This window comes from Streptopelia decaocto, assembly GCF_964273445.1.
Source record: "Streptopelia decaocto genome assembly, chromosome: 3".
NCBI lineage: Eukaryota > Metazoa > Chordata > Aves > Columbiformes > Columbidae > Streptopelia > Streptopelia decaocto.
Window position 1 is genome coordinate 1,383,037 of NC_138656.1, and position 20,551 is coordinate 1,403,587.

The following is a 20,551-nucleotide window of genomic DNA, read 5'->3' on the forward strand; positions in this document are numbered from 1 at the left end:
AGTTACGGAAGAGTTCATCTTGACATTGTGTAAATACAGTGACAAATGTTGAATCTGCACATAAATGTTGAAATGAGAAGGGAAAAACTAAACGGGAAGCTTTGGTCTTTGCTCTCTTTTGTACTTATCTTAATCCAAAGTGACTTGCGGTGTTTCGGGGGATGTGTTGTGGATTAGCGTGTGTATTCGAGAGCAGAGGTTGGCCTTTTCTCCCGGTGCGGGAACATGGAATAACTCTTGATCAAATTACTGGACAGTTTGATGAGCTCAGACCCGTTTTATGTTGTAGCTCAACAACAGCCCTTACACCTTGAGAAAGCTGCTTAGCTGAGCAGCAAGTAAGTCTGCAATCTATAGTTCAGATTAATTCCATAGAAAATGTCATAAAATGGGAAGAAGGGTAGTTTTTCAGTGCAAAGTCCCAATTTCTTCAATGATTTTGCTAAGAAGAGAAACCATATCTTTCATTTAACATTAGACATGGTTGAACATCACATTTTCTCATAGCTCCATGAACCGTGATTTATTTTGAGTAACGTGGTGTTGCTTCCCAACAGATGAACGTGAGGCAGTTCAGAAGAAGACCTTCACAAAGTGGGTGAACTCCCACTTGGCACGCGTGTCATGCAGAATTACGGATTTGTACACCGACCTTCGCGATGGAAGGATGCTCATCAAACTTCTGGAAGTTCTTTCGGGAGAGAGACTTGTAAGTGCCTATTAATAATAATTTGGGGGGGGTTGGTTTGGTTTTGGGTGTTTTTTTTTGGTGTACTTGGATTTTCTTCTGTTCGAGGAATATCTAAAATCAGTTTAAATAAATGGAGCAGATTCTTTCTTTGGGTATGAGGAGAGTGTCCTCTTGATACAGCACAAGGGGGTGGTGGGTAAGAAAATCCTCATAGTGGAAAATGCCACTGCATGACAGGAAAAGTGGGTGTCAGGAGATGGCTGGGTATCGCTTTTTCATTCAGTTCCTTAAATGATGGCTGCGCTCTTAACTACCTAATTTAAAGCAATCTTTTCAAAGAAGTATGGGTCTTTAGCTAAGTCCTGAGGCTACTTGAGGTTGCGACTGTGTAATCGCCTGTCATCAAACACTCCTGTTAATGGGAGCTCCATGGCTTAGAGTGTGGTTAATGAATTGAACATATGGGCGCAGTGCAGTGTGTGTAGAGTCGGGCGAGGGGGAGCATTCCCCGTGTGTCTGTGAGGGGAAGGAAGCTCTGACGTGCGTGGAAGCGTCCGGCAGGGCTGAAGGCATTGTGTGCATGGACGTAACTAATCTCAGTGTTTGTCAACTACTGTTTGCCCAAAACACATTTGTCTCTGGGCCAGATCGTTCACTTCAGCGAGGTATTAGTTTGACGTGTTCACTGGAGGTAGCAGATGTTGTTCTTACAGGGATAACTGAGACCAACGTGCCCCGTTATTTGAGGATTCCGACAGCGGCCTTGCCACCTCTGTTTAAATCTTCATGTCCGCCTGCCAAGGTGTGACTTGCAGTGTCACACAGCAGCGGTGCAGCTCAGACCAGTCGTGTGGCTCTTGCTGCGTGATTCATTTCCATTTCTCACTGCAGGTTTTGCAAACTGCAAGCCGGGCTTAGGCAGCGGTTTGGGCGGGGGTGCGGGAGCCACCGGCGAGGCTGCTGGATCCGCGCTTGCATCATCGTTTGCGTCTCGCCTTGGCAGCTGCCTGCACCGCCACAAATTCCTCTGTAGCTTCCTTATCTCAGGATGGAGGACAGCAGTCTCTGTTTGAACAGTACATTCCACCACACCTTCCTCTGCAAACACCAATACAGATAACGCAATGCACTAAACCTTGAGACAATGACACACGCCAAAAATATTCCGGGAGGGTTGGCACGTAGCATCCACGTGCTGATGTTCTCCAGCCTTTTGGAATTTATTTGAGCTGGTATTGGTTAGGTTCTGATATCTCCATGCCACCCAAGCAGCAAAACGGCAGTATCTTACGCAGAAAGCTTAAAACCAAGACAAGAAACATGAAATGGTAAGAAAGCAATAAACAAATGCAGAAACTGGCCTAGATAATTGTTTTATTATGGTGTGTTTACTGATGCAGTAGAACAAACAGGAATTGCTCTCTCACTGTTGCAATGGGTTCAGATGCTGGAGCCAGATGCCCGTGGAACAGTCTGGGGCTGAGGATACTGGCCAGAGGAGCAGGATGCTCTTTGCTCGCCGAGACCTCCAGCCTCGTTTGCACAAACCCTGCACTTTTCAAAGCTCTTGTGATTTTTGATGGTGAAAACCCAGAGTCCTTGAAAAGTGTTGGAGAAACTCAAAATGAGAATGTCCAGTAAGGCACGAGGTCCTGTGTACCGTACAGAATTTGGACAGAAATTGGTAGCGTGCAGTAGTCTCACTGACCAAAGGCAGCTGTAAGTTTATTTGCACGCGCTGTTAACCAGCTTCTCCCAAACAGAAAAATAAAGCTGACAATTGTTTTCAGCACAAAATTAAGCATTTAGCTCAGTTTCTTCCATAACTATTTAAAGGATTAGTGAATTCCTTGCAGTTCTTGGATGCTCAAAGGTCACACTGTTTAAGCAGATTCTCTGTAGTAAGTTCTGCTACATTTTCTGTTGGAAAAGGGAAGATTTTTGATGTAAACCAGATTTTTCTGATAGTATGCACGTGAAGACTGCGTTCCATTAAATCCAATGAGCGATGCGTTCAGCAGAGCCCATCGAAGGTGAGATTGTACCTCGCTGTGTCTCTGGAGGCGACACAGGAGCGAGTGCAGCCACACTTTGGGCAAACCCGGCTCCATCCCTCTTCCTCCTGCTGCAGAACGGTGGGTTGAGCTGAGGGGACAGGAGAATGGAACTTTCTGTCTTCTCAGGGTGCCTGACATTTTTTAGGCCAGGTGGCACTATTATTCTTGCCCATGCAGAATGTGGAAGTGCCTGCTTGGCTTTTGAAACCATTTTCTGCCACTGCAGCTTAGCAATGGCCACAGTCCTGGTCGTTCGTGTGTTTTGGGAACGTCACCCTACATTATCTGCACTTTGTGCCTCTTCAGAGGGACTTTTACACCCAAAAGCTGCGGTGGGTTGCTGGAGAACCGTGCTGCCTGAAAGCTGAAGTGAAACTGAAGGCGCTGGGGCTTGTGTGCCTGAAGAGCGTCTTTCTAGCAAGCGCGTGGTCTGCGTGACTCAGTGCACACAGGCTGCTGTGTCTGGGGAGCACGCTGGCTGCGCGGAGGCTCTGCTCTCAGCGCGGTCTGAGGACTGAGGCGAGGCTCTGCCGCAGCTGCTGCACGGCCAGTTAGTGACGTTCACTGCAGGAAACACGGAGATGATGCCAATTAGTAGTTTGGCTGAGTCCCTTTGGTGGCATCTCAGTGGGCACTGAACGGGCTGTTCAGCTGTAATCCCGATCTGCACAACAAAGTTGCTTTAATGTTCAGTTTCACAGGAGACTTGTACATGTTGCTCTTATATTCCTGGCTTTTTCCATTTGCACTTGGGCCTTCGTAAGACGGTGTTACGTTGCTGGGGCTGTTTTTTTTTATTATTGTGTTTACTTTCTTTTCCTATGAAGGAATTGTCTGGAATAAATCTCTTCTGTTATTTTCATAATAGTTATCCTACTTCAACTGGCCACAAAAAAGCGATGACATTTCTTTCTCAAGGAGTTTTCTTGAGTAGCTTACTGTCCAAACCTGAGCTCCTTTTTGGAGAATGTGCATCTGTATTGACAGCTGCTCTCTGCACATTAATTACCAATTCCCTCTATCATGTATATGCCAGTTATCAGTTTGTTTCATATCTTTATCTTCGTAGAATCTTCTTTTTAAGAAGAACTTGTACTGGGGAAAAAAAAAAGTTGGGAAAATGTAACAGGTGTGGCATGAGCTTAACAAAATAATTTATCTTCCAGCTAATGAATGGATATACTAGACAGAAAAATGAAGGAAGTGAGCAGGGAAATACTTGGAAAGGCGGATGAAATTGGCGCTCAGTGTGTGGACTGGACAGTTACTATAACCAGTGCATTTTGGTTTTTAATTCCATCTACAGTAATACATGTTTTTCTTTTCCCTTTTACCTTCTAGCCCAAACCAACGAAGGGAAGGATGCGCATCCACTGCCTGGAGAACGTTGACAAAGCCCTCCAGTTCCTGAAGGAGCAAAGAGTGCACCTAGAAAACATGGGATCTCACGATATCGTGGATGGGAATCACAGGCTCACGCTTGGCCTTATTTGGACTATTATCCTGAGATTCCAGGTAAAGATGTAGAGATACACACGTTTAGTTTTCCATACCTGGAAAGACGTTCTCGAGAGCTAAGGGGAGAGAAAAAATTCACCTTTGTGGTGCTGCTGTCCTGTAGGGGCAGCCAGGGGGAGTTTCCTCTGGGGAGAGTCGGATGGTTTTATTTTTCAATGACTGATAAAGATGAAGCTCCATTCACAGAGCTGTGCGCTCTTGCAGACCTGGGGAAATGGGTCACGGAACCCGATGGGTTCAGGGTCCCCACAGGAATTGTTTTAGTGTCCCAGTTAAAGGCTGAGATTTCTTCTTTGCCAGCAAGTTGCACATTGGTCTTTACCCTCAGTTAAAAAAGGCTGGAAAGTCCTTTTGCAGGAAGGATAATGTATAATAAATGATAGGATTTATAATAAATAACATAGTAATAAATATTTAATAAATCTAACATTATTTTCATTTTGGTGTTGCTCAGTGTTTTGCTGTTATTGAAGTGTCCGCCATGGAACTTCCCAGAAGCTACAATGCTCTCTTAGAAAAGCGTTTTCTGGTGAAGTTTGAAGTGTTTTGTCAATGGCCTAAACAAAGAGTAATGGCACAGTGAAATAAGGGCAGACGAAGCTTTGTTTTGACATGAATGCTCTTCAAAGAGGAAAAGCATTCACCTCCTTCCATGCTGCCTGTCATCATACATTTCCCTTGTTACTTACATTCTCATATAATTTCTTTCATCGTTTCAAAAAAGGCAAAAACTGTGTTTTCTCACAGAAATATTTCAACCTTGTATGTTAATTTTAGATCCAAGATATCAGTGTTGAAACCGAGGACAACAAGGAGAAGAAATCTGCTAAAGATGCTTTGCTTCTGTGGTGCCAGATGAAGACAGCTGGGTGAGTGTGGATTAAGTGATTATCTCTAAAGCTCTTACAGCATTTTGAGTTTTTATTGAAATAATTTTAAATGGGCAAACACATATCTCTCCTTAAGTGGATTCAATCAAGACGAGTGAATTGATGTTTACAAGTCAGAAAATTCTGAATTTGTTTACAAGTCAGAAAATTCGGAATTTATTTCATTAACGCTGTGTGATAAACGTACCAATCTGATAATCCATGAATATGTAGTAATATGCCGACTCTTTGTTGCCCTATCCAGAAGAAATAATGAATAACTTAAAGAATAACTTAAGATGTTTGCCACCATCTTTCCCCTCTTTCCATATATATGGAAATATTTCCGAAATGTCTTTCTCTGGCAGTAACCTTCTTGCGTAACTCAGTACCCGTTTGGAGAGCTTCAGTATGTTTCCCCATGAAACGCGGATGTCCCTGTGCTCACTTGCGGCACTTCAGCATTATTCTAGTGGTTCTTCATCTTCTTCTTCCAGGAACTCTTAGGAAAGTGGTTTGTGAGCAGCCTGAAATTTTTGGAGACTTTCAAAATGCACAGGTCACCAAACAGATGGATTTTACATCTGTGTACCCACGGGGCACAAGGGTGGCTGTTGTCTGTGCTTTGTTTAAAGGTCAGACAGTGACACGGTGCAGTCCTTGGAGAAGGGTGCCCTGGGATAGCTGATGATTTCAAGGAAAACCTAAAATAGTGCTGCTCTGGTGGCACTCGCAGCCATCCAAATTGCTTTTACTCTTCTCTGTTCCTCTAGCTCTTCTCTTGAATTTCATATTTTGAGTATGGGCAAAGAATTCTTTGCCAGCAGCTATTGTAAATGAAAGCAGGCTTTAGACTTGCGTGGATTTGGGACCTCACGGGCTGCAGGTTGAACAGCAAGTTATAAAATAGTAACTTCCAGTTGATTGCTTCAAAGGACATGTAGAGCTTTTGTCTGGAACGCATGTGAATTCTGCAGGGTTTGCAAGGGTCAGTGAGATGCACTCACCTCTGGTGTTGGCCGTGGTGACAGATTGTCCATCGTGGGACGACAATGTCCCACCCCTGGGTCTGCAGTGCCCGTGCCGCTGCTGCAGGCAGGTTCCAGCGAGGCAGCTGCGCCGGGGACGCCCGACTCACCGCGCTCTCTCTGCTTCTTGTTCGGGCAGGTACCCCAACGTCAACATCCACAACTTCACCACGAGCTGGAGGGACGGGATGGCTTTCAATGCACTAATACACAAGCACAGGTACGTGTGGGTAAATGTCTTTGTGCATTTTGAAAGCTGGGACTGTTGCAGGTTCTGCTGTTACCTTGCAGCTTGGTTTTTAAATGTGTGGAGAGGAAGAAATTGAAGAATTGCTGAGAGTTTTATAGCAACGCGCCTTGCTTTAGAGCTTCACCGCTCTTGCGGTCACTGAGAGCTCATCTGGGCAACAGCTTCTCACATCACACTTCAAAACAGGTTGTGTTTGATTTGAAGAGAATAAATGATACAGGATTGTGTTGGTTTGTGACTGACCAGGCTGGAAGAAGAGTTTTTGTACCTTAGTGAGTTATCAATGATAAGGTCTGGTTGCTTGGAATTCAGGGGTGGGAGGGAGAGACAGCACACGACAGCAGCTGGGAGGGGAAAGAGATCCCTGAGCAGGGCTGGCAAAATCTGCCGCTGGATTTTGGCATGGCTGGGGATGCTGCTCATTGGCAAGCTCAGGTGAAGCTATTGGGATGGTTTGCACACTCACATGGGCATCACGAGAGGCTGCGTGGCCACGACTTTGTTCCTTCTCCAGGTCACCTCTATTCCTGGTAACTGTGGTCCGTGTTTTGCCGTGGGCTGGGTGCTGCCGTGGCATTGCTTCATTCCTCTAAATGCACAGGGCTATGGGGGAAGTGGAACCTTGGCAGCACGAGGGACCAGGTTTTCTGAGGATTGCAGATTTTAGTTCATTTGAGGGTGGCTGCACTGTGCTTTGAGAAATCTAAAGAATTTTCCATCCTGTCTAGGCCTGATCTGATTGATTTTGACAAGCTGAAGAAATCAAATGCACACTACAATCTGCAGAATGCTTTTAACCTTGCAGAGCAACACCTTGGTCTCACTAAGCTCCTGGACCCCGAGGGTAAGAATTCCTGCAGTTTCAGCACTTTGCAGCTCTTTGTGGGCTCTGTTCTGCCAGCCCTCCTTGGCGCAGGGCACAGCTCCTTGTGTTAGAGGGGCTGGATGCCGTTACTCACCTGCTGATATGGGCAGAGGGAAGGGGAGGATGAAGATACTGGAAGATACTGGAAGCCGTGCTCACAATGCAAGGACATGAAACTTTCTTGTCACAGAGCAAACAGAGGCTTATGGCAAGTTTCTTCTTGCTTATTTTCCAGTGCCTCAAAATTGCTGCAGGAATGGAAATAATTTGTTTTCCATCTGTACCTTTCAGAAGATTTGCCTGGACAGACATACAATTAGGTTAGAATTCCTCTCTCCACATACTGGTCTAGCATCAAAGTTCCCAGTAGTTCTGTGGACTCGCACAGACACTGGAGAGGTTATTTGGCTGTGCACAAGCTGTGGCAACGCCTGGAGCCTGACTCTGCGCCCAAAACCTCACAGTCCGCACTGAGGCAAAGAGCTAAAGCAGCACTGCTTAGTGACAGTTCAGTACTGTCCACCGAGTAATTCAGAGCTGAGTTTATTTCTGATGACATAACCTTAGGGGCTGAGCTACCACTGAACCCAAGTCTCTGACTTTTAAGCGCATCCTTGTTGCAGTACTAGCTTTGTTGGTTTAGCCCATGCACCCCCAGTATGCTCAGACAACTCGTGTTTGGTTTGCAGATATCAGTGTTGATCATCCTGACGAAAAGTCAATCATCACCTATGTGGTGACGTATTACCACTACTTCTCCAAGATGAAAGCCTTAGCCGTCGAAGGAAAACGTATCGGAAAGGTTTGCAAGTTCAAATTATTATGAGTTGTTATAAAAGAGTTGAAATATTTGTGATTTTTTTTTTCCTCTTGGGTGCTAGTTTTTTAAGAGTCCACTCTATGGTGGTTTTTAGTTTTGCTTTGTAACATTAAGTATTCCCATGTGACTGTGAGGAGTAGTTAATTTCCAGCTGTGTTTTATTTTTGCTTGTTAATTTAGCATCATTGCTGCTTTTCCTTTCTCATTAACTGCTCCTCACCCTCTGGGCCCTTTGTCTCCTCTGGAGCCCAGAGAAGTCCCTCATTTAAAAAATGTGCAGTCCCTCTCCTCCCCTTGGCAAAGCTGCCCCGTGTTTCCAGCTGGCAGAGTGAATGGGAATGTGTTGTCAGCCTCCGCTCTGCCCCTCTGTTGCTGGGGGGTCGCAGGAATTCATGGCTGAAAACGCAAGTCCTCGTTCCTGGGGGTTCCCAGCCCCAGTGGCGCTGAGGACTGAGCGATCCTCCATACGTCAAGCCCCTCGACGGTTTATTTTGTGTTGCTGCTTGGATTTAAGTGACTGAAGAGCGCTGCCCTTGGTATTCATGTTGCGTTGTGCTGCTTGTTGCAGGTGCTTGACAATGCCATTGAAACGGAGAAAATGATCGAAAAATACGAATCGCTGGCTTCTGACCTTCTGGAGTGGATCGAGCAAACCATTATCATCCTCAACAATCGCAAATTCGCCAACTCGCTGGTCGGAGTGCAACAGCAGCTGCAGGCGTTCAACACTTACCGCACGGTGGAGAAACCGCCCAAGTAATTTTCGTCTTAGCTTAGAACAACACTGGTCTTGTTTTGTTTAGTCAATCATTGATTTTTTTAAAAAAACAAACACTTCTAAGTAATTTTAATCTTGGCTTAAGAATTTATTTTTCTGAACAAACCCAGGTATCATGTTTCTAATTGTCACTCATCGTTATTACTTAGGGCCTGATTGCTCTATGCTATTCAATATGCACATAATAGCAACAACAAAATAATGATATAAAGTGTCCTAGTGATGCTGTGTGGCAGGAGCTCAGCATCCCGCAGGCTGTCCCTTCACCGAGGTGCCCGCCTTAGGAAACAAGTGGTAACAGCACATGTTAGCACAGAAATATCTCCAGTACCAATATCATACCAATACCAGTATCATAGCAATACCAGTATCATACCAATTCCATGCTGTTGAAAGAATCTTACTGCTTATCCAGAACCAAGAGGAAGTGTGTCTGGCTTTGTGAAACCTTGCCGTGCTTACTAAAACTGGTACAACCCAAACTGTGCAGCTTATTTCTGGAAAGTTTCTTTTAGCGTTATATCAGATCTGTTTGTTATTTTTGTCTGATATAAGTTCTAACGGATAATAATCACAATTCAAAGCATTACAGAGTTTCCAGATGTCTTCTAAAATTGCAGTGTATTCCCCAGTGCCGATGGAGTTTGTTTATTTCCCAGGCGCACAACTCAGGGAAAAGAGTGGGAAGAGTTTATTGACTGCACTGGGCTTTAAATAAAACTTCCATTTCTTGAGTTGATAGACTAAACTGGGACAGCACACGTAATAGAATTAAAAAAAGTGCCGTCTTCTGGCCCTCGAGGGGCTTTAAATCTAAACACACAGACAGCCGATCTCTGCGCAGCTTCTTTTCCCGTTTGACCCAGCGGGTTCGGGGATGTGTGTGCTATTGCAATTGCTTCCAGCTTTCACACAGAATGAAGGTGTTTATCTGAATGCTCCATTCATAATGTCAGTATTTTAAGGAAGTGCTTTCTAATACTTTAGTAGCAATGAAAGTTTTGTTGTAACTCAGTTCTTTTGCAATATTTTGTTTAGATTTACAGAAAAAGGAAACCTAGAAGTGCTGCTTTTTACCATCCAGAGCAAAATGAGAGCCAATAATCAGAAAGTGTACATGCCAAGGGAGGGCAAACTCATCTCTGACATTAACAAGGTAAACTGCGCCACCTCCTCCTGTGGGATTCAGGATTTTGTTGCTTCTTTCAGCCTCGCTCTCAACATCCGACATTTACTGTCTGCAGCCTTGATGTGGCACCAGGAGGGATGGGAGGAGGGACCTTCTCCTGGGGTCAGACCGCCTGATCTGAACCGAGTCCCTGGGTGTCCCCAGCATCTGTGAGATGTGCACTGGAAAAATGCTCAGTCACTCTGTGCAGCTGCTGCCTTGCTCTGCCTTGCTCCTCCGGGGTCCTGCCCGTTAGTGTTAATTGATGGAAAGCAGCAAAAGTATCTGAGTATTGCAGCCCTCCCCGTCTGCCCCGCTGCCCGCAGGGCGGGAGAGGGAAGGAAGCGCCACGACCCATCTCAGGGTTTCTGCAGCCATTTCTTTTTCTGGTTTTGTGCTGGTGCAGCTGGCAGAACAGCAGCAGAGCTGACAAGCCCTTTCAATGGTAACAAACAACTTAAACCTGCGAGCTTTCCTCGTTTGTATTTAATCATGCTTGGCATTCCCCGAGCAGCTGCTGTGGGTGTCTGTGTGTCCTGGGAGCAGGGAGCTGCCCAGCTCTCCTGCTCGCATTAAGCTCCCGCGAATGCCTCAAATACTTGGGTTTCAGGCAATTTCACATCTGTTAGGATTTAGAGGAATCCAGGGTAGTTTGTGTTTAATTGTGGGTGTTTTCGTTGTTTGTAAGAAGATCTGAAAGGTGATTAGCTGGCTTTCAACATGCTTCTAAGACTTCTTGGGTTTGTAATATTAATGTCATGCGTGGGAATAACTTGTGGCTTGGGGGGAAAAAGGGATGGGAATGCACCAAAACTAACAGAGTTCTGCAGTTGTTTTCTTTTCCAAAGTGGCTGAAATAAAGAACAGCAATTGTGTGTTGATTGTAGAGGTGAGAGGCATGAATCTCTGATTCTCATTTCCTAAAGGAAAAAGAATCCGCTTATTTGGGAGTAGCGCTCAGAAGTTTCTTTATTTTTAATACGAATACTCTCTTTGCTTAGGCTTTGTTGGAGGCAAAAAATAAATGAACTCGTGCAAATGCATCTGAGAAACAAGTCTTATACCCCTTACTCAGAAAATGAATGGATTGATAACAAATATAAAGTCATGCGCTTATGTTAGCAGGCAAGGTGTAAGGCCAGCCAATACAAACCAGATTTATTGGCGTATAAATCAGTCAGCCAGTTTTGTGAAACTTGGCCGTAGTGATTTCAGTCCTGATCTCTTGCGAAGCCGACGTGGTTTATCGTAATCCTATCAGAATGCGTGTTTAGAAGATGCGTGTTTCTTCCCCATGTCTTCAGGCCTGGGAAAGACTGGAAAAAGCTGAACATGAAAGAGAACTGGCACTGCGGAACGAGCTCATCAGACAAGAGAAACTGGAACAACTCGCACGCAGATTTGATCGCAAGGCAGCTATGAGGGAAACTTGGCTGAGCGAAAACCAGCGTCTCGTTTCTCAGGTGCCGCTTTCAGGAATTCTGGTGTGACTAAAATGATTCCCATGAGTAATTACAGGATACAGTTCTTGCAAAGAGATCATTTCTTCCCCATGCCTCATATTTTCCTGCATCTATGTATATTTATGTGTATTGTATGTGTGCACAAATGTATATTTAGGGTATATGTACTATACGTGCTATCTTTCATTCATTTGGGATATCCCTTCCTTGAATCTGTCATCTGTACTCAGGAGATACTGATTTGGAAGTATCTGCCCACCGTCAAGATTTTCTTTACCTGAATAGTTTGGTCCATTCAGTGGAATTACCCCAGGAATTAATTTATTTTTTTAATATTAGAGATTACTTTAAAAAATCCAAACCCCCAACTTAATCCTGATGGCCACCAGGATTCCTCCCCCAAAGGTACCCCAGTGATACCTCTGGTTTAATCAGTGGTTCTCCGGTATCTCTGACTTTATTAAAGACTTCTCAGAGCCTGTTGAGATCTCGGGTTTGCCAACAAGTGTGTTGTGCACCATCAGAAACGCTGTTGTGAGCAGTGGGGCTTTTCTCCTCAGCAGCCGTTACTGAAGAGGCGTCTCTGTCTCTACAGGATAATTTTGGCTTTGACCTTCCAGCAGTAGAGGCCGCAACAAAGAAGCACGAGGCCATTGAGACAGACATTGCAGCTTATGAAGAACGAGTCCAGGCCGTGGTTGCGGTTGCAAAGGAGCTTGAGACTGAAAATTACCATGATATCAAACGCATCACTGCGAGAAAGGACAACGTTATCCGCCTCTGGGAGTATCTGCTGGAGCTGCTCAGGGCGCGGAGACAGCGACTGGAGATGAACCTCGGTCTGCAGAAGATCTTCCAGGAAATGCTGTACATCATGGACTGGATGGATGAGATGAAGGTGGGTGTCAGCCAGTTCAGAACTTAGAGCAAATATTTTGGAGAGGTGTACGTGTCCTTTTTTGTAAATTTTTGAGATTCGTTTTGCCCCTGTGGTGTAGTAGACAAAGCTGAAGATCCAGATTCAAGAGCAGTGAACAAATTCCTTATACCTTATGATGATGTTTTAAAAAGGAAGATGAAAAACAAGTAAAGAAAAGAACAAATTCGGGCCTATAAAAAGCTACTTTTCAGCTTCATGCCTCTCTCATAAGGGCCAGAGGCTTTGGTCACAGTGCTTGGGTAAGGATGATGATTTTGGTGAAAGGGAGTTAAATATTCTCTCTTTCTTCGTAACAATTACATGGGAAGAAGTCACCTCTTCACCTCCGTGCTTTAAAAAGCCTGAATTTCTTCCTGTCGGTTCTCGTGGGATCTGGGGAAGGACCGTGGCTGTTCTGTCCCTCAGCCAGCGGGGCTGGGAAGCTGCTGCAGGAGAGCAGGACATGAGCAGCTCCCTGTGCTCACAGCATCCTCGGCTCCAAACCGCCTTAAAGAGCAGTCAGCTTCTTCATGGCTGCCCGCGATTTTAAAAACATTGGCTCCAATTCCTACCAACCGCGTCTCTAGACATTTGACAGATCTCTCCTTATGGGCCTGGTGTTTGTCTGGGTTTAAATCAGTGTAGCGACAGAGAACAGCGTAGTGCCTGGAGTCATTAAGAAACAACCAGTTTATGGCCTCCAGCCTATTTATTTGTCTTTTGCATTTTGATCAGGTGCTTCTGCTGTCTCAAGACTACGGCAAACATTTGTTGGGAGTTGAAGACCTGTTGCAGAAACACGCTCTTGTGGAAGCTGACATCGCTATTCAGGCCGAGAGAGTCAGAGGGGTCAATGCCTCTGCTCAGAAGTTTGCCACCGATGGAGAAGGTAACGAACAGCCAACATGTCCTTCTTTGTCCTAATTACCTACGAGGTTATCTATAATTATGCCTCATTAGTTCTGCAAGGCATATTAGGTTAAACTCAGCACTGGAATAAGAGAATCCAGCTTCATTTATTCCTTCTTTACTCTGTCAATGATTAATTTGTCCAGGTACCTGCTCAGGGATTCATTGTGGCGCAGTGTTTCACGTGGGATGTCACGCTCCTACCAGCAGCTGCTCTGACTTTGTAGTAGTAACCAGTAATTCCTGTTCTGTGTTTCTAGTGCAAACAATACAAATTATTGGACCCAGTCTGATATTGTCCAAATTTATGCTAAATGAAAGCAATTCCACTAGAGCAGTGTCATTAACTAGAGTAAATGCCGTTCGTTTTGTGCAGTTTTGTGTATGAAGGTGCTCTAAATCTGAAGCAGTGAGTTTTATTTTACTGAAAACAGTCAGGAATATCTTTCAGCTTTTTTTTTTTATTTTATGCAAAGAGCAGTTTTTCTGATCTGTGTTGTTGTCTGGTGGAACTTGAATAGTTCCCAATTTCAGGAGAAAAACTCTAAATTGTTTTGTGTAAGCTCTGCAGAGGGAACAGGCAGGAATTGAGAATGCCCTGCGCCCCAGCTGTAGAGATGCAAATGAGTAAGTCGGAGTTGTAACGCACTCTCCGTATCTGCGCAGGTTACAAGCCCTGTGACCCGCAGGTTATCAGGGACCGCGTGGCTCACATGGAGTTCTGTTACCAAGAGCTGTGCCAGCTCGCGGCCGAGCGCCGCGCCCGCCTCGAGGAGTCCCGGCGCCTCTGGAAGTTCTTCTGGGAAATGGCTGAAGAAGAGGGTTGGATCCGGGAGAAGGAACAGATCCTGTCATCCGATGACTACGGGAAGGACCTAACCAGCGTTGTCCGCCTCATGAGCAAACATAAGGCGTTTGAAGACGAAATGAGTGGTCGTAGTGGCCACTTTCAGCAGGCGATAAAAGAAGGTGAAGACATGATTGCGGAGGAGCATTTTGGGTCTGAGAAAATCAGAGAAAGAATTAAGGATATCCGGGAGCAGTGGGCTAACTTGGAACAGTTATCTGCCATTAGGAAGAAGCATCTGGAGGAAGCCTCTCTCCTCCACCAGTTCCAGGCCGACGCTGATGACATTGACGCGTGGATGTTGGACATCCTCAAAATTGTCTCCAGCAACGACGTTGGCCACGATGAGTATTCCACTCAGTCCTTGGTCAAGAAACACAAAGATGTGGCTGAAGAGATTGCGAGTTACCGGCCGATCATCGACTCGCTCCACGAGCAGGCGAAGGCTCTGCCACAGGAACACGCCGGCTCTCCCGACGTGCAGGGCAGGTTGTCCGGAATCGAGGAAAGATACAAAGAGGTTGCGGAGCTGACTCGGCTGCGGAAACAGGCCTTGCAGGATACCCTTGCTCTTTATAAGATGTTCAGTGAGGCGGATGCTTGTGAGCTTTGGATTGACGAAAAGGAGAAGTGGCTGAATAACATGCAGATTCCAGAGAAGCTGGAGGACCTGGAGGTGATCCAGCACAGGTGAGAATGCCTTTGCCAGGAAGTTTGGGGACACCGGGTGGAAGTTTTTGCCACCAGCTGCCTTTCTCAGCTTGCTTGTGGCTCAGATTCTCTAACCCCTGTGTGATCTTTTCTGGTTTGTTTTTCCCTCGCCCTCCAGATTTGAAAGCTTAGAACCAGAAATGAACAACCAGGCGTCCCGTGTTGCAGTTGTGAACCAGATTGCCAGACAGCTAATGCACAGCGGCCATCCGAGTGAGAAGGAGATCAAAGCACAGCAAGATAAACTCAACACAAGGTAAGTGAAGGCCTCGTGCTCATGAACGTGACACTGGCTGAAACAAGTACAGTGGGGTCATTTGGGGTTTTATGTGTGTTTTTTAAGATATGCTGTTACTTGAGCTCTCTTCAAGGTAGGCCCTTAAAGCTTCAGAAGGAGAAAGAGCTGTGTCTCTCGAATATTTGATTAATAGATGGAGTTTTGCTATTGGCTTCATCAGGTCCTGAGTGTATCAGTACCTTGATTTGACAGCTGGAAATTTACTGTAGTTACTATTATGATAAAAAAAGAAACCAATAGAATTTCATATAAACTCACTGATTTTTTCGGCTTCAAAACAAACCGAGACAGTATTTAGTGTGAAAATCAGGTGTAACTAGGGGTTTTTCACTTGTGGAAAAAATTATACTTCTAAGGACTGGAACTTGACATATTCTAATGTATGCCATAGCTTCGTTAGTGGTTGTTTTGCTAAAATTATTAAAGATATGGGAAGGACAGAAAAAAACATGAATAGTTGAGTTATTTCATGGCTTACCAAGGTAACACAAGCAACTGCTCAGCAGTGTTGTGATATCCTGTGATATCCTTTTCCCTTATTATACGCAAACCTCAATTTCTCTGCTTTTCTCTCGGCACAAATTTCAGGTGGAGCCAGTTCAGGGAGCTGGTAGATCGGAAGAAGGATGCTCTGCTCTCTGCTCTGAGCATCCAGAACTACCACCTCGAATGTAACGAAACCAAATCCTGGATCAGGGAAAAGACCAAAGTGATCGAATCCACACAAGATCTGGGTAATGACCTGGCCGGAGTGATGGCCCTGCAGAGGAAGCTGACGGGCATGGAGCGTGACCTGGTAGCCATCGAAGCCAAGCTGAGCGACCTGCAAAAAGAGGCAGAGAAGCTGGAATCGGAGCATCCTGACCAGGCACAGGCCATCCTTTCGCGGCTCGCGGAAATCAACGATGTGTGGGAAGAGATGAAGACCACCCTGAAGAACCGGGAGGAGTCGCTTGGAGAGGCAAGCAAGCTGCAGCAGTTCCTCAGGGACCTGGATGACTTCCAGTCATGGCTGTCCAGAACCCAGACCGCCATCGCGTCCGAAGATATGCCAAACACGCTGACCGAGGCGGAGAAACTGCTCACGCAACACGAGAACATTAAGAATGAAATCAACAATTACGAGGAAGATTATCAGAAGATGAGGGACATGGGCGAGATGGTGACACAAGGGCAAACTGATGCTCAGTACATGTTCTTACGCCAGCGCCTACAAGCTTTGGACACTGGATGGAATGAGCTTCACAAAATGTGGGAGAACAGGCAAAATCTCCTTTCCCAGTCTCACGCCTACCAGCTGTTTCTCAGAGATACCAAGCAAGCAGAAGCATTTCTTAATAACCAGGCAAGTGGTCAAGATAGACCTTATTTCATTTCTACACATTGGCACCATGTAGCACAAGCAATTAAATAACAAGATCATTTGGCAAACGGATAAATTGCCCTTTTTTTAAACTATAACTTGTTTATTGTACTTTACTTGTAACTGTTCTTGGGAGATGGGGTTTTTTTCATATGTGGTGAGTTGTTGGAGCAGACAGCGTAGCCTGAGGGTGATGCTGAGCTCTCTGCTTTATGCTCAAATCACAGGAGTACGTCCTGGCACACACGGAGATGCCCACTACCTTGGAAGGAGCAGAAGCTGCCATTAAAAAACAGGAGGATTTCATGACCACGATGGATGCCAACGAAGAAAAGATCAATGCGGTTGTGGAGACTGGCAGGAGGCTGGTTAGTGACGGGAACATCAACTCCGATAAAATCCAGGAGAAGGTGGACTCTATTGATGACAGGTGAGGTCGGAATGTTGGCAGGGCGTAGCTGTTCATACTTTGTTCATACAGTGTCTGTTGCAGACTGTTTTATTTCTCCTGTGGAAAAACAGGAATTGTAATGTTTCAAAAATGTGCCGGGTGAATCTTAATTAAATGTTACCTCTCCCATTTTCTAGAGACATACTAGGTAATGAGCTCACTACCCAGAATTTGGCTGTGTAAGAGCTGCTGTAAAATTCTTGGAGTATTAAGAGTTTTTATTTCGGTGGGAGCTGTAGCAGTTAGTTATACCTGGTTCTGCAGGTCTTGGTTTCCTCTGCTGTCTCGCAGCTGATTTAATTGCCATAATGTGTTCCTGTCCTTCCTGTGAGGAAGGAATGTGGCTCTTCAGGAGTGTAACTGGCGCTGGATCCACCTGCCGCCCGGCTTTGTTCACCTCCAGCTCCACTGGCCCTCCTGCAATCAGAATAGGAAGCGCTGGTACAAATGTGTCTTTCATCCTAGAACACGTCTGTAGCTTTGTCTCTCTAGCTGTGGCATGGATCCTATAGAATGCTGAGTTTCTTTTTCTTTGGAAACCAAATGTTCAGTTTTGATGGCTGTGATTCATGGTTCTTTCTGCCTTTGGTTTGAAAAACAGTGCAGGGTTTCAAGGTGCTTTTCAATCCTGAATATCAGAACACAGCAGTAAGCCCATAGGGAATTTTTATGTCAGGTGTTATGACCCTTTTATCAGACTTGCATCATCCCACAGCTGGTAAGCTCAGAATTACCCCAATGCCTTTATCTCCAAGGAGAAGCGGAAGTAGTTCAGCAAATGCTGTACCTTTCCTGTTTGGGCAAACACGTCCCACTGTGTACTCACCACTGGAGCTGGGGCTCGTGACTTCAAGAAGGGTGGATGTTCCTGTTCCTCGAGCTTGCTGAGGGATTCCGAGCCCTCCAACAACCTCATCCCAAGTGCACCTCATGTTTTCATTCTCCCTCGAACCAGTTTGACTCTCTTTAGATCCCACAGAGAAGCTGCAGAGGCCAGGAGGAGGAGATTGTATGAAAGCAATCAAGATGAAAGCCAGGAAGTGCATTTTCCTTTTTTGCCATCTCTGACTTTCAGTGTCCTGTGCTCAAAGTTTTCCCACCCACTTAGGAAAGCAGGAGGCCTTGATCCTGGCCTGGTGCCTTCTTTCTGCAGTGTTTGGAATATTAGGAGGTAGTGTCGCAGGATGGAGTAGCAGATGGTCAGCTGGGCTGCTCTGGTGACTGTTGCCCTGCTCCCCACTGGCCTGTGTCACCCCCGCTGCCCCCGGGCCGTCCTGCCTGGGGGCATGTGCTGGAGTTCCTACTCGGAATGGCAGGCAGCTCCCAGACACCCAATGTTTGGTAAGCCCGCTTTTTCCCAACGCATTTCCTCAATTCCAAAGCTATTTATGCGGAGCACTGCAAAAACCATCCGGTGCACTGCTCTTCAGGAAATCCGTGTGATGGCTCTCCCGGCCTGCGAGGCTGATAAGCCCGGAGAACAAAGCCCCAGGGCTGGGCGCAGTGGGAGTGGTAGCAAAGGAAGCCTCTTTGGTTTGACAAAAATCTGCTCTCCCAACCAGGCTCCACCTGCCTGTATAACAAAGGACCAAAACAAACAAGCACAAGTATGCGTAGTGGCTCCGTGCTTCCCATATGGAGCTCTTTGTAGTTTTTCATATTGTTGCTGGTGTTTTTTGCTGTCGTGCTTTCAAGCTGTTCCAGAGGAGAGCGCGCTGTCCGTGGGTACGGCAGACAGACCCTGCCCTGCCGTGGCTCCATCCCAATGGACATGGAGGCGCAGGCTGAGGAACGAGAGTGCAGGAGCAGAGTTGGAGCTGCACAGTTGCAGAGAAACACCTCAGCACCACCTTTCAGTGCTGCTCACAGGGAGGAATACGTGGGAATATGGACATGGAGAAAGGGTGAGGGAGGGAGCTGGGTTTGGATAAAGCTGTCACTAGGTAGCTTTTCCAGCTCGGGAAGGAGCTGGTGTCCCCAGCGCAGCGGCTCCTGCTTTGCTGCCTTCTGCTGTTTCTGCCAGTGCAGAGAAGCGTTTCCTCCTCTTTTTTCTCTTGGAAGAGCATAAGGACGCTGCCCTGGTCTGTGCTGCCTGCAGATGGCCTCTGATTCTGCAGGTGAGATTTAGTTTGAAGACAGTGGCAGATCTGACTCAGATTGTGATCTGGGTCTGTTTTTCATCACCTTTTGTATTTGTGCAACTTTCTGCTCAGCAAAGAACAGAAGTAATTTCTGTTCTTGCCCATTCAGAAAGGAGAGTACCTCTGGTTTGCTGGAACACCTAGAGCAGCTAACACTGCCTTGCGTGTATCTCAGTAGTCTTAGCAGGCAGTTGCGTTCACGCTATGTGTAAGATTTATTATTCCTGCAGAGGCTTTGAAAGCCACAGGCTTACAGTTAAACCGCAAGTGATTGTGTCAGTGTGCAGCATTGTTAGCATTCTCAGGGGCCTCTGGGGAGGCAGCCCAGGCACAGCGTGGCAAAGTTTGGATTAATTTGAGTCAGACACCTCCTTGTGCTGAACAGATCTCATTTTCCTGTTTTAGATTCATCATAAACAGAAGGACGACACCCCCATGTTTTAACTGACTCCGGTACATTCCCCATCTCCTCTTTTGCCATGTAGGTCTGGCTTAGTTTGGACATTCGGACCTTTTCAGTATATGCAGAGGGAAGGCCCCTTTTAATGCAGCCCTAGGCACTGCTGTGGTGTAAGTCATATATGTGATTAGTTATGTGAACAGGCAGATGAATTCAAAGTCATTCTAAATAATTAGAGTCTGCAGAGCAACCTTTTCTGGGATCTTGCATGAATTCTGTTTTCCAGCCAGTCTGCCTGGTCATTCTGCCTAACGCCCCTCTGATGTTCTGCTAGTAGAGGGTAGGGGCAGCTTTCTGGTCATAGGGGCAGCTTTCTGGTCGTAGGGGTAGATACGCACAGAAAAGTCTCAAATCTCTGTTACTGGAGCTTTTAAAGAATTTAGGGAAACATGAACAAGGAACTAATAATGTTCAGGTATAGCCAGTCTGGGGAAAGGAAGACAGACTAAATGAATTCTTAATGTCCTTCATTCCCCTAACAATAATAGCATCTATTCTGCAGTGAAAATACAGGAATTCCTGCATGTTCCATCCTCAGAATACTGCTACCGCATCTTCAGGTACCAGGTTTAAACCTTGTCACAGTTCAGCCCTGTTCTTCAGAGAATACTCATCTTTCAGCCTCACTCCAGGTCATCTTGAACAACCAACCTACCTACCTACCTACCTACCTACCTACCTACCTACCTACCTACCTACCTACCTACCTACCTACCTTTTACAGTTAAATAGCTCTAAGTGCCAAAGATCATATTTGTTATGCAGAGAAAAAAAAACCAAACCCCAGAGCTATGTCATCATGTGTTTGGTATCCCTGCGTGGTTTCCCTTCAAAGCTCCTGAGTTGGTATTTCCAGCATTCTCTGGGAGATATTTTTGTCTGTTTTCTGAAGTCAAGTTTTCTCAACATAAGAACTTCTCTGCTTACTCTTAGCTCTATTCAAAT

The 20,551-nt window shown here is 45.8% G+C and overlaps 1 protein-coding gene across 11 annotated transcripts in view; it reads left to right on the plus strand.

Annotated features, from left to right (window-relative positions):
* Positions 1-20,551, plus strand: part of SPTBN1 (spectrin beta, non-erythrocytic 1) — a 152,731-nt gene that overhangs the window by 105,571 nt on the left and 26,609 nt on the right. For all 11 annotated transcript variants that reach the window (XM_082049478.1, XM_082049477.1, XM_082049480.1 and 8 more), the window contains 15 exons: positions 558-709; positions 4,090-4,263; positions 5,044-5,135; positions 6,303-6,383; positions 7,142-7,257; positions 7,968-8,080; positions 8,667-8,854; positions 9,915-10,032; positions 11,349-11,507; positions 12,103-12,405; positions 13,162-13,315; positions 14,002-14,872; positions 15,012-15,149; positions 15,780-16,536; positions 16,782-16,984. In XM_082049478.1, coding sequence (XP_081905604.1) covers positions 558-709; positions 4,090-4,263; positions 5,044-5,135; positions 6,303-6,383; positions 7,142-7,257; positions 7,968-8,080; positions 8,667-8,854; positions 9,915-10,032; positions 11,349-11,507; positions 12,103-12,405; positions 13,162-13,315; positions 14,002-14,872; positions 15,012-15,149; positions 15,780-16,536; positions 16,782-16,984 — 3,619 coding nt within the window. The remainder of the gene's footprint in view (positions 1-557; positions 710-4,089; positions 4,264-5,043; positions 5,136-6,302; positions 6,384-7,141; positions 7,258-7,967; positions 8,081-8,666; positions 8,855-9,914; positions 10,033-11,348; positions 11,508-12,102; positions 12,406-13,161; positions 13,316-14,001; positions 14,873-15,011; positions 15,150-15,779; positions 16,537-16,781; positions 16,985-20,551) is intronic.